General features: G+C 38.1%; 1 protein-coding gene across 20 annotated transcripts in view; it reads left to right on the forward strand.

Moving 5' to 3' along the window:
* Window positions 1-14,403, forward strand: part of ABI3BP (ABI family member 3 binding protein) — a 234,530-nt gene that overhangs the window by 192,641 nt on the left and 27,486 nt on the right. For 19 of the 20 annotated variants that reach the window (XM_060198449.1, XM_060198451.1, XM_060198456.1 and 16 more), the window contains 5 exons: window positions 2,743-2,817; window positions 7,785-7,862; window positions 9,687-9,779; window positions 12,475-12,603; window positions 13,101-13,169. In XM_060198449.1, coding sequence (XP_060054432.1) covers window positions 2,743-2,817; window positions 7,785-7,862; window positions 9,687-9,779; window positions 12,475-12,603; window positions 13,101-13,169 — 444 coding nt within the window. The remainder of the gene's footprint in view (window positions 1-2,742; window positions 2,818-7,784; window positions 7,863-9,686; window positions 9,780-12,474; window positions 12,604-13,100; window positions 13,170-14,403) is intronic. The other variant, XM_060198467.1, reaches the window with a different exon arrangement.

Below are 14,403 nucleotides of genomic sequence, written 5' to 3' on the forward strand. Positions count from 1 at the left end.
GTTTTATTGTTGTAGTTATTATTGTTGTTTTTATTGATGTCGTTGTTGTTGGATAAGATAGAGAGAAATGGGGAAGAGGGGAAGACAGAGAAGGGGAGAGAAAGAGAGACACCTGCAGACCTGCTTCACTGCCTGTGATGTGACTCCCCTACAGGTGGGGAGCCGGGGGGCTCGAACTGGGATCCTTACGCCAGTTCTTGCGCTTTGCGCCACCTGTGCTTAACCTGCTGTGCTACTTTAAGGTTGTTAAAGATGATCAGATTCAGGAACCAAAAAGGCAGCTCCCTGTGTAGGGTGTATGCTTTGCCATACAGAGCAGCTCAGGTTTGAATCCCAGTACCACATAGGAGAAACTCTGCACCAGGAGAAACTCTGGTGACGTGATATTTCCCCTCCCAAACCCACTCCCTCTTCTCTAGTCCTCTCTGTCTGAATGAAAAAGTGACCAGGAGCTGGAGGGAGATAGCATAATGCTTATGCAAAGAGACTCTCAGGCTGAGGCTTCAGATTCCCAGGTTCAATCAGTCCCCCACACCACCAAAAGCCAGAGCTGAGCAGTGCTCTGGTAAAACATAAATGAATAAATAAGATTAAAAAGAAAAACTGAGCAGTGAAATTGTGAGTGTGCAAAACACTTCCACTGAAGAAGGAAGAGTAGTGGTCAGATTCAGAGATCACTACTAAAGTTTATCAGTGAAAATACTTTTTTTTTTCTTTATTGGGGGGTTTATAGTCAACAGTAAAATACGGTTGTTGGTACATGTGTAACATTTCTCAGTGTGGAAATAGTTTAAGGTGTTTATTTATATACCATGACAGGCTCAATTTCTCAATGAAAACTATATTGATAATGTATAAAATCAACTATGGCACATTCCTTGCTTCCAAATGTTACTTATATCGAAGATGGTCTCTAGTAGTTTCAGTTTCTGAGGGAATATTTTTTACTTGATTCCTTCAGATAATTTTTAAAACTCTTACAGATCATCATTGGCAAATGCAATGCATTTAAAAATACATTGTATTTTCTAAATATCCCAAAAGATCTAATGCCTTATGTACTACGTCTTCTTAGGAGTAGGTTAGCTTGCATGGGTTTGTTTTGGTCTCTTCATTTCACTCCTGTGTTGAAAAGTAAATTCTGGAGGTTGGGCAGCGGGCTAAGCGCACATGACACGAAGCGCAACGAAGCACAAGAACAGACGGACGGCATAAGGATCCTGGTTAGAGCCCCTGGCTCCCCACCTGCAGGGGGGCCACTTGACAAGTGGTGAAGCAGTCTTTCTCTCCCCCTCTCCGTCTTCCCCTCCTCTCTCCATTTCTCTCTATCCTATCCAAAAACAATAGCAACAGTAATAATAACCACAACAACAATAAAACAACAAGGGCAATAAAAGGGAAAAAAAATAGCCTCCAGGAGCAGTGGATTCATGGTGCTGGCACCGAGCCCAGCAATAACCCTGCAGGCAAAAAAAAAAAAAAAAAAGAGAGAGAGAGAAAGAAAGAAAAGTAAATTGTACCAAAACCACTGGATTTTTGCTCCTTCTCCCTTTTTATTTTGCGCACATGGAAGAAAGGTGAATAATTTAAAGTAAAGTTATTTATTTTTTAATTTTAATTTATTTTATTTATTATTGGTTAGAAACAGAGAGACACTGAGGGGGGAGGGTAGAGAGGGAAAAAGACAGAGAGACACCTGCAGCCCTGCTTCACCACTCGTGAAGCTTTCCCCCTGCAGGTGGGAACCAGGGGCTTTGAATCTGGGTCCTTATGCACTGTAGTGTGTACTCTTAACCAAGTGTGCCACCACCTGGCCCTGTGAAATAATTTTTATATCCTGAGTTTTATGGAAATCCCATTTGTTGTTTTAGCAGAAATCCTGCAACTCATAGAGATATTTAAGCATTTTTTTTTCCAGTTACTTCAGGGGCTTCACCACTCTGCACTGACCTTTTTCAGCTAGAAAGATATAAAAGGATAAAAGGAAAGATACCACCACACCAAAGCTTCTTCCATTTCTTTGGGAACTAGAAAACCTGGGTCATGAGCATGACAAAGTAGGAGCATTGTGTTGCTGGCTCCAGAAACGTCTTAGAAGCAAATGTAATTCCTCGTGACTTTTTAAAATCTTGATAGCTGTTGAAAGGTCAACATGCGACCGCTTACATTAAAAAAAAATAATGAAATCACAACAGTAATAAGTTGCTATTTTTCAAACCCGATGAATATCTCAGTGAACAAAGTCAGATCTCTATTCTCAAACTCAAGTTTAGGATTTGAATATCAGAATTGTGTTTTTTTTATTCTGAGTAATATTTTTCGTAAGTCATTTCCTTATTACACAGTTAAATGATTTCAAACTTTCAGGAAAGTTTTGTTTTCTTCATTTGGAAATTTTTTTTTTTAATATTTATTTTATTTATTTATTCCCTTTTGTTGCCCTTGTTGTTTTATTGTTGTAGTTATTATTGTTGTTGTCGTTGTTGGATAGGACAGAGAGAAATGGAGAGAGGAGGGGAAGACAGAGAGGGGGAGAGAAAGACAGACACCTGCAGACCTGCTTCACCGCCTGTGAAGCGACTCCCCTGCAGGTGGGGAGCCGGGGCTCGAACCCAGATCCTTATGCCAGTCCTTGTGCTTTGCGCCACCTGCGCTTAACCCGCTGCGCTACAGCCCGACTCCCCATTTGGAAAATTTTTATGAGAAAAAAAACTGAATTATTTATTTCCTTTTTTCATGTAGTTCTGAATAAAACAACTGCAAGGCCTAGTAGACCTAGAACCAGTGGAACACTCAAGGAGAATGGAACAGAAACAGGTAATGATCACAATTTGTTTTCTTTTAATTCTATTAAAACCTGTAACTGTTTTATTCAGTTTTTAAAATTTTGTTGAATTCACATTTCAATTTCACTTTTAACCTATTTTGGAAGTCTTAGTGTAATAGAAATGAAAAATTGTAACTCATTTCAAAGTGAAAATTTTAAATGTCTGAAAACCTCATTTTTACTTTATTAAACTCAACTCACTAGATCATCTGTTATATATACTCTGCATTCTGAAAGAAACTGATTAAATATGAATTAGTGAATAAGATATAAGAATAACTTTTTATTCTAATTCTGAAACATTTTCCTTTGATATAGTCATGGTATTTGAAACTTCAGTCATTTGGCTTTCAACTGTATAATTTCACAAGTGCCAATATAATATCTGCGTCTGTTAGCAATTTGGAATGTGAATATTAAATAAGAACAACAAGAGGTTGATTCATCTTCCCTTATAGTTATTATATTTGCAAATCATCCAGAGTAATCAAATAATTCTCTCATTGAGTCAAGTCTTTGTGAACCAGCATCATATAAATAACCAGGATAATCATCTAGTAAAAGTTCCAATGCCTCTTTTGTAAGTGGACAAAAGGGGACCAGGTGGTGGCACACCTAGTTGAGCACACATACTACAGAGTATAAGGACCTAGGTTCAAGCCTTCCTTAAGGCATTTTGAGTCAAATTTCTTTTTATTTACCACCAGATTTATCACTGGGACTCAATGCCAGCACGATGATTCCATTGTTAATGGTGGCTGCCCCCCCCCCATTTCTTATATTTGATAGAGACAGAGAGGCTTGAGACAGGAGGGTAAGCTAGAGAGGACTAGAGAAAAAAGAAACACCTGCAGCCCTGCTTCACCACTCATGAAGCTTCTCCATGCAGTTGGGAACTGGGGCTTAAACCCAGAACCTTGTGTGTGGTGTTGTGTGTGCTCACCTGGGTGTGTCACCACCCAGCCTGTTGGAATAAAATTTCTTATGACATCATTACATGTATTCTTCCCCGTACCAGTGCATTTCATGCCTACATGTGTAAAAAGCTCATTTCCTCAAAAATAAAGCAGGCTGAAGAGGCTAAAGTTTTATATAGGCCATTTTCCTAGCAGTCTACTTTTTTAGGTTTTCAGATAGGTATATCAACTTGAAAGCTGACTCCTGGAACCTAATAAACATATACTAGACATGAAACAGCCCTCTAGACCAAATCTGGTTCACTATTTATGTGCCAGAGTGATGCTTTGGTTCAATTCCTTTCTTTCTCTCTTTCTCATTCTCTCTCTCTCTCTCTCTCCCTCTCTCTCTCTCTTCCACTAGTAAATAAAATATTTTTGAAATATAGCTAACTTTCACAATGTAAGTATGAAGTTGAATAGTAATGAGAGAAGGACTACATGACCCACAAAGCTGAAAATATTTGCTACTCATCCTGAACGGAATTTACCGACTTTTGTGGTACACAGTCTCTCCAACTTTCTTACTATAGAAGGAAGCTGCTGAGCTGAGCAGCTATTCTTTCATCCAACAAGCATTCATTGACACGCTGGACAAAGTATAATTTTGGAAACATCTTGGCACAAATGCTTTGGAATATCTGGTAAATGCCTGAACCCCAAATTTCTCCCTCTACATCCTAACGAGGAATCTGTATTTTTCTACCTACCCCCACACTACATGGTGTGTACTTGGCAACTAGAACCCAGACTCCTCTGAGGTGAAGAATGTGTTTCTCAAAGCTATGGATAAAGCTTCACACCTGTTGGCTCACCCCCTTGACCTGCTGACTTCATGCTAAATCCAGAGTACATAAACCAATCACACATGAAAAATAACACTTTTTTGGTTGCAGGGAATAGAATTCTGATACATATGAAAGTTGATTCTCAGTTTACTGTGTTTGTTTGCAAAGTGTTTGTTGCCATGGTTAAAAATACCTAAATCATTATTTCATTTTACTGAGAGATAAATTATGTAAATCCAACGACTTTTGGAGAACACCCATATGGCAGTTGGGGTCTCCTGTCCTGAAGTCTTGAGGCTTCCAAAACAGTCACTGCCCTTCAGAAAATAACGTTGATTAATCCTGACCAAGGGGAAAAGAATTCAGGTCACTGCCTGGGCCAGACTCGCTGATTAGATGCCAATTCTAAAGGTTCTTTCTCTGTATTATCTCACTTCCTGGATACTCCTTTGCCTCCCATTGCCTCTCTGCCTCCTTTGGCCTTCCTTTGCTCTCCTCTGACTCAGGGTATTCAGTGGTAGCATGCTCTTTTGCAAAAATTCCTTCCTCACTGACATGTAAAACACAGCTAGATGAAACCAAGACCAGAAATGGAGTTCAGTTTCCTGTACCCCAGGGATGCCTTTTGCAGGACTCTTGATAGTTTTCATAATCCCACGGAATTTCATCTGATTCTCAAGTCTGAGCAAAGTCTGGCCATACACCTAACATTATTAATTTGTATATTCAGATTTGAGGATTATAAAAACTGGGTGGGGACAGGGATGGGGGGACCTCTGGAGAGAACAAACTAACTCTTACACTTAGTAAAGACTGTTGGTTATGATAGAGCGAGGGGAGAAGACACTAGAACTTTAATAATCGGTGTTAGTAAGTCATACACCTGTAGAGTTGTGAATAATATATATATGTGTCCCTGAAGTAATATAATAAGCCAATCTTAAATTATTCAATTAAACTAAGAATCATAGTAGTAGTATTCTTCTTTTTATCTCCACCTGTAGGTGGAAAATGACAAAAATTGGCTCGTTTCTGTTTCTTTATCCTCTAATTAAATAAGAAATCAAAGTAATTATTTGAGGCTGTATCTTTGATCTTACCCTAAAAGTAACCCTACAGAATTTTGGTTTCTCCCCCAAGGCTATAACTGATCAACTTGTAGTTTAGTGGATCTGCATGTCCATGATGGGTCTGATATTACTCTCTGTGTCCCATACGCCAATGGCATCATGTAAATTCCATACTTTGCAGTCATGACTATTTAGGATCTCACAAAGTCATAGTACCTCAGATTACCCAAAAGATGGAGCATATGGTTTATAGCTCTAGTAACTTAGAATCATGAAGAATAGGAAAAGAAATTAAAAGGCAAGGGAAGAACATAATGGCTCTGTGTTATGCCACTTAGTGCTTAAGAACTAAACTTTGTTTTTTGGTTTTTTTAAAAGATTTTATTTATTTATGAGAAAGGTAGGAGGAGAGAGAAAGAACCAGACATCACTGGCACATGTGCTGCTGGGGATCTAAACTTCGAAGCCAGGCTTATGTGGGTCTAGATCCCAACGCTGCTCAGCTATGAGTCTTTGGGCAAATTGCTTACTTTTCATAACTGTGGGGTCAGGGTAATATCTCCCATACAAAAGTTGTAATGACCAAAATCATTTAGTGAATATGTAAAATACTTATATCAAATCAAAACATTTTGGTTTTCTTTAAGTTTAGGAAGATTTGGGAGAAGATCATGAAGATTTTATTGAGGGCACACACAATCTGCTATCCTTCTAATGTATATAATACCACTAGAAAAACAGTGGTAAATGAAATCTCACCAAGTCAGGCTATCCCAAGGGCACAAGTGGAAGTATTTTTCATTCCCTGGTGCTATGCACAGAATTTATTCCCTGGCCCCATCACCACTGACAGTGGGGCACAGGAAGACCAGTGGGCCATCTGTTTGCCCCATGTCTGTAGGATTATCCGCAGAAGAGTCATACACACATTTTTCTTACCACAAATAAGCAACATTTAATTTGTGACTCATTGCAAACATTCACAACTTCATATATATTGGGTTATCAAAAAAGTTGTATGTAGTTTTTTATGTTTTACTATACAAAAGTGTGCATGACTTATTCAACAACCCAATATTATCTCCTATTCAAGTATCAAAAAGTATAGGATTGTAACACCAGTTTTCATAAAGTTGTGTTATAGTTATTGGGTTAATTGTAATGCTAATTGGTGCTCTGTTGATAAAAATTAATTGTAATTAATTTTATAAACTAATTTGGAAAAAAGATCTGATTTTTAGTAAGCAAAGTTCTTTCTTTTTTTTTCTTTTAGGATGACCCATAATGTCTAAAGTTATATTTACTATTTAGGTTCTAAAAATGTCTGTTTAGATTCTTTCTGTGAACTACACTAGGGAAGATGATTTGATAATTTTTAAAGAATAATTTAAAAATAGGGAAAAAAACTAAATTGGTTCCCTCTACCCATAGGCTAGCTACCAAGTCCAAAATCCAAGTGTGAGTTAATTCAGTGGCTGAGTAATAAGCACAATGTGTTTGAGAGTCTTAGATGAACTATCACATAAAGCAATTTTCAAGTCAATTTCTTTTAAACTGTAGTATGGAGTGCTAGGTCTATTTTGAGATCTAATGTATTCATTTACAAATGTTGAAGTAAGGATTTGATTTGGTACCTAACCAGCCAGTCAGCTAAGGCCTCTCCAGGAATGTTTTCAAAGTCAATTCATTAAGTAGACACCAAACATACTAGAATTCTAAGGGATTTTTGTCTGGGTGGAGAAACTCAGGATTTTTTTTTTTTCCTTAACCACAAAATGTACCCATGAAGCTTGGGGATAAATGGCCAGTCACCACAGATGAAATCCTCCTGACAAAGCAATACCACCCAGGGAGGCGCAATGCAAGGTAGCCATCATGGAAAAATGAGAGAACAATCCAAAGTCAAATGCTAACTCTTCAGAGAAAACATCACAGCCTATGAATGTAGGGATTTGAATGTGGGGTGTTTTTTTTTTCCTTTTGTGAATACATGAAAAGTTCATTACAATTTCAGAGCTTAAAGGCAATGATGTCCCCAGTCTGCAAAGAAGTGTCACTACTAATAACTCTGAAGTTTCCATGAAGAACAATTGAGCATATTTTTTCCTATGTGTTTACTCCCTTTCATTATCTTTGTTCATAGGAATCAAGCAGCCACCAAAGCCATCGGGTGCTGGGAGAAATGTGTCAGTGGACATTGTCCACTCCACAAAAAAACCAGGTAAAGAATAAAATACTTAGTCCCTAACTCAATTTTACTCTGAAACTTGGGCAGTAAGTGCAAAATCATTTGTCACAGGTGGGGGGAGGGGAAGCAACATTCATAGCCTCTCCCTACCCCTAAGCATTACTTACTGCATGGATATTGCTAGAACAAACATCTTTGCTTTGGGGAAATAAAATGTGCTCTGTAACCAAATTAAAAATGAGCAACAACTTTCATGGAGCACCTATTTAATGCTTAATTTGTATAATGTTCTGTGGCGCCACAGTGGTTACATGTAGAAGTCACTGTGGATTCTAGCTTTCATCCCATTCAAGCTTATCTCTTGTACAGTTTATTATAATATCCTTTTTTCTGAAACAACGTACATTCCTGATTTAAGGCTATGTTCTATGGAACAGACCAAAATTATGAAGCTGGTGATTCGGAATGCATCTCAGTGAGCAAGAATTCTGTGTTGTTATTTCTGATGTGAGCTCTAATTTGAGGCCGGCCAGCTTTTGTTGCCACATGCCTGAAGGCTTTTCTGCATAACCACATGCTATCTCCCCAGGCTATGTACTTTTTTAAAAAAAGATGGGAAACCTCTATTATATTAATGTTTGTATACATACACAGTTTATCACCACTCACTCTGTCATACTCTTTTATCCTAGAGTATGTCCCAGGGGATACTAACTGGGCATTTTCCTTATTGTGCACATTACTTGAAGATTTTTAAATCAATATATATTGTGTAAAGAGAGAGAGTTTTTTAAGCTATAGAGCAAGACTTAAAAGATTTGAGGGGCCCAGCAGTGGCACATCTGGTAGAAAACACTATCTCCTCCTACCCTATCAATTTCTCACTGTCTCTGTCTCCATCCAACAAGTAAATATTTAAAAAAAAAAAATTGAAAGATTGAGATAGTCATCATGGTTATGCAAACAGCCTTTCATGCCTGAGGCACCCAAGGACCCAAATTTCAATCCCCATAAGCCAGCGTTGAGTAGTGCCATGGTAAAAGATAATAATGATGATAATGATTTTTTAAAAATTGCATCAGTGTGGAGTGCTCCTGAGCCTCCAATCTTACCAGGTTTCATGCAAAGTAAACACCTTTGTGCACATTATAAAAAAAGATGTCTCTGTCCCGCCATCCTCATGGCAAACCATTTAAAAAACTGTGTTCTTCCTCTGTTCTTGCTCAGGGTTCATGGGTGGGTAAGTAGAGCAGATGATAACTTTTCGCTTCTGTGTAGACCCCTCTGGCCAGGTGCCCTCGTACAGTGCACAGCCATGCTTAGTAGCTACTTTGCAAAGACATCAGCTTATTACTTCTGCTATCAGGGTTACTTTTTTGTAACTACTTGAGAAATCCTGAAAGTGTCTCATTCTAATTATACAGAAGAGTTGGGAACAGAATAGAGCACCCACTAAAGGATAAATCATATGCTTTAGCAATTTAAAGATAAAAGGGTGTAAGAACTTGGAGTCTCAGTAAAAGACAATTCGAGATTGGAATCTACTCTTAAGTCTCAGTGGAAAACTAAAGATGGTAAGTTCTATACATCCATATAGTTTTCAGAAGACAGATTAAACTCTTGTCTGTAAACATAGAATATTTTTCCATGTTGTTAATGTAGTTCGTTATTATACCTGAGAACATCATCAATATTGAATTTAGAATACTAGAATATATTGCCAAGTCACTTTTCTGTAGAATTCATTCTCTGCCATCCTCCTGCTACATTTCAAATATTAACTGAGAATGTTATTTTTGAGTAGTCCATCCTTAGGACACCTTTATCTGTAACAATATCTTTTAACCACAATCCTAGGAACTCGTCGTCCACCCTTGCTACCTAGACCTACACCCCCTCGAAGAAAACCTTTACCACCAAATAATGTCACTGGAAAGCCAGGAAGTGCAGGTATGTGATCTGTATATCTTCTTGTTCATCCATAATTTCAGATTTAGTAAGACCACAAGCCCATTTTTGTGTGCGAACTCAGGTAGTAAGCAAGTCTTTAGTATCTGTGGTGCATACCTACATTGACCCTGAAGAATGGGCAATGTAAATCACAGCTTTAAACCCTTCCATCCTGGATGGCTGGAATGAAAGAAAACGTCTTGTGCATCTGGACCAATTGGATTCTTATTGGTTGTGTCCTTGGAGCCCAGACAGAAGCTGAGTTGGACCCTATGGGTAGAAGGTAGAGTCCTGATGAATGTTTTCTCCCAAAAGTTTTGATGAAATATTGCACATCTACAGTCCACCAGGAGTAATGAAAAATGTTGTGCTATCTCATCCACTTACCGTTCTAAGTTCTAAAATAAACTTCTAGGCATCCTATGGCTCTCACTGAAAGCTTTATTATACAACAAACTTCTTGCTAACTATTATTATGGTGTCAGCAGGAAGATTGTGGACTAAGATTCAGGGTGATAGAGCATGTCTGCCGTGTGCAAAAAGGCAGGAATATAGTTTACAAGTCAAGCTTCCTCTTACCTTTACACCTAAGCATAGAGTGTCTCCTCCCAGACACTAGGGCATTCACACTTCATCCTTTCCTTGAAGAAACCTCCTTACCTCCAGGTAGTCTTAGCATTGCTACTCTGTTCTGTTTGTCATTGATACATACCTCTGTTAGAACAGAGAGAAGAATATTTTATACTTGTTCATTTACATGATTCTTGCCCTGCTGGACCATGAGCTCTAGGATGGACAGAGTCGTTGGTACATTTTTTTCTGAATTCTCATACCTAATTCTGGAAGCTGAGTGGCTGACTGAAAACTCACCAGTTCAGAGCAGAGCTTTGTCTAATTTCTCTTTAAGACTCTTGACCTGAGAGCAAATCACACTGTGTTTCCCTGTTCCCTCCCTCTCCCCATCTCTGTTTCCTAAATATTTTGTAGGTGGAGCAAGGGTGAGATGTTAAAGATGTACAAGATGAAAATGTTGAAGGTTTACATGAAAGGCAGTGGCTATTACTCTTCTCAAATGATGGAGGGGAGAGGGTATGGTGATAAAGATTTGATGGTGTGGCACAGGCATAGGCCATTTCCCCATCATTTAAGAAAAATCAGACCCTTTAACTATAATTCTGGTGCTTTCCTGATTCACGTATAGTCATGGCCCCAGTGAAGAAACAAGGTTTGCTCATTAATTATGACTTTAGGAGCTATGACATGAACCCCAGCAGATGTAGAAAATGACATGAGTGTCTCCCATAGAAAGCTCCTCTGTGAGACACTGGTCTTCAGATTCAGTTCCATGGCCTTGATTTCTGTCACATAAAATCCTTGTTCTTTCGTGGCATTAAGTGCATTGCCAGGGTAGCCCATCCAGCCTGAAGAGGAACCATAGATATAATCAAACATCCCCTCACCCCACGCTCCAAGATTAGCTCTGGTGGCCTACACCCTTCCTCTTGCTTTCTGCGTCTCACTTAAAGAAAATGACTGCACTGGGAACTGCAAACAAAGGAAGTCATGTACATGTGACGGATCGCCATCACAGAAAGTGCAGCCTGAATTCAGGAATCCAGTAAATGTCCTTGGTGTTGTCTATTCATTTCCTCACCAATGATTGCATACTAGGCCATGTCTTCTTTTTCATTGTCTGAGAATAATCCCTTTTCCCAAGGGAAATGTGAAATTCACTGTGAACTAACCCCTAGATTTGCCTGGACCTTGAGATGGATCCAATTTGGGGGACCTAGAGGCATTTTTGAAGAGGACACAGTGTTGAGTATAGCAATTCAGGGTAGCACCATTCTTTCCACAAGTTGAGAATCACAGGTTAACTCCTTAGGAATCTTTTTCTCCTTCATTCAAGCTTGACACTTACTCTACAAGTAAGGCCATTTTGCATCCTTGGCATCACCCATCTCTGCCTCTTTGCACTCCATCTCACTTCTCTCCCTCCGCCTCCTCCCCCTGCCCCTCAATTCTCTCCCCCCCCATCTTCTGTTGCCTATACAGCTGCCATAGTAGTCTCCTTTCTTCTCTCTGCCACCAGCCTTGCACCCTAAGCACTTACCTACTCACCTTATCTTGTTTCTTTCTTCCTAAAAAATCCTTCAGTTGATTCTTGCTGCCTAAAGGTAATACACAAATCCATGGTATACAGTGGCATTCAGTGTTCGACCTTCCCCTCCACTCAGCTCTCGCTCCTTCAAATTATATATACCAACTGTTCTTCGGTTCTTCTGTTTTGGTTCTTGCAGTATTAGACCAGAAAAAAGGTCTCATACTTACCTACCAAACACTTCTCTTTATTGGTACATCCTCTATGAAGAAATACTTAAACCAAGCCCCCAACACCCTTCCCTTTCTCCATAGACGTTACTAGTCCTTCTCCATTCCCTCGCTGTGACTCCCTACCCATTGCTTTCACAATATTATAATGCTTCAATATATTTGGCTCATGCATTTATTGCTATCAGTGACACCAGCTCTTTTTTTTTTTCTTTACAAACCTGGTATATAGTACCAAGTCATAAGGAAAATGGTTAGTACTTATTGAACCAATCAATAAATGGGGGACTTGGCAGTGCTACTGTAAAGACTGACTATTTAAAAAAAAAAAAAAAAGACTGACTATTTTGGCTCTACTTTATAGGGATCATTTCCTCAGGACGAATAACTTCCCCACCCTTGAAAACAACGTTTAGACCAACTGGAGTCCCCTCAGAGGGACCAGAGACAGATAAGAAGCAACCAACAGCTCCTGCTTCAGGAGAAGATCTTGGTTAGTATGTCCGTGACATAACTTTGGATACTGCATTACAAGCTACACAGAAATTTCAAGTTGGCTGGAAAAAAAGACCTCAATTCTAAATCGTCTAGTTTACTCGATTTCATTAGTGAGATGCCCTTTTTTTAACTTAAAGTTATACTTCAATACTTTGTTATAAAACACAGTTCTTCCCTTTTCAGACATAGAAAAAATTCCAAAATTTCATTTCAAAAATATCTATATTGCACAGTTACTATTACAGAACACATTGCTACTAATCTTAATTTGCTTATGAAAATCACCTACTTGGTTGTAATTTTCAATTCACTGTTAGAGTACAACCTACAGAGAAATACAACTAAAGGCCTGTGCCATGGATAGCATATATAACAAAAACAGGAATTGAATCAAAGCTGTGAGCAATTAAGGAGGAGGCATATTTAATATTATACTTTTTTATAATTGTTGTCTTTTTCTCTTGTACTAAAAGTTTTATCTTCCATTCTCAGATAACATGACTAACTTTAGCTCAAACCCAACAAGAGAAACTGATCATCTTGGGAAGCCCATATTCAAAGGTACGTATGATTGACTCCAACTCTCAATTTTTGCAACTCTGTCTTTGGCAGTATATTAGTCAATTATCTGTAACAGATTACAGCAAAACCTTAGTAGCATATTATAACTATTATAACAAGAATTATTTTTATATAATAAGGATTTTCATCTTGTATCTACAAGTCAACTGGTCAGCTAATCTAGAATTGGCCAAGATTTTCCCAAATCTGATAAATTCTCTAAACACACTGATTCCAAAAAAAAAAAAAAACGAGCAAACATGAAGAAATTACACCAAACATAAGTTTTTCAGAGACAGTTTTAAAGGGAAAATTCTTCAAAGGAGACAGAGAAGAAGTAGCATATTGCATATATAGCTCCAAAAAAGTAAAGTTTGTGGCAACTTTCTCATTAAAAAGCTGTGGCCATTATTCCCTCAAATACTTTTTTCTGATCCTTTTTTTCATGCAAACACTAGTGGGTTATACAATCACTGATGTTTTGTTATTTTAAATTTTTTTCTCTCAATTTTCCATTTAAGTAGGTTTTATTGCTGTATCTTCAAGTTTAATAATATTCCCTTATGCAATACCATATCTGTGTTTATCCTATCTAGTATGTCTTAAATCTTTCAGATTATAGTTTTCATCTTTAGAAATCTGCTTTCATTCACTTTTATGTCGTCCGTGTCTTAACTGTCTGACCATGTGGGTTATGGTGATAGTTGTTACAGTTTTTATTGACCTTACCTGGTGACTAAAATCTATTGCAAGTTCTAGGTTGGATTCAAATGATTTTGTTTTCTCCTCCGCTTTTTTCTGAATTTCATTTTTCTGAGTGTTGTATGTGTTTTGTTACTGAAATATTTAATTTTTTCAGGGGTTCAATTAGATTACTTGAAACTGTTTGAGCCCTTTGCACCTAGTCTTATGACTGGCTAGGTGGAACCAGAACTGGATTTAGTGCAGGGTAATTAATTATTCCCTCCCAGGGAAGCTTCTTTGCAGTACCCCATAAGAGTCTTAAAGTGTGTGTGGAGACTAAATTACTTCCATATATTATTAGCTATATCTATTTGAGTGATACATCATTGGCAATATTATTTATCCAAAGGCAGTGTTCTGATTTCCATAGGTTTGAATCATCCACATACCTCATTGCTTTTAAACATCTGCTTCAGAGATCAGATGTCTTCAAACCGATAAATCATATTTATGACTACACCTTTACCTTCTTCACAAGCTCACACACACA

This window comes from Erinaceus europaeus, chromosome 9 (assembly GCF_950295315.1).
Source record: "Erinaceus europaeus chromosome 9, mEriEur2.1, whole genome shotgun sequence".
NCBI classification, from domain to species: Eukaryota; Metazoa; Chordata; class Mammalia; order Eulipotyphla; family Erinaceidae; genus Erinaceus; species Erinaceus europaeus.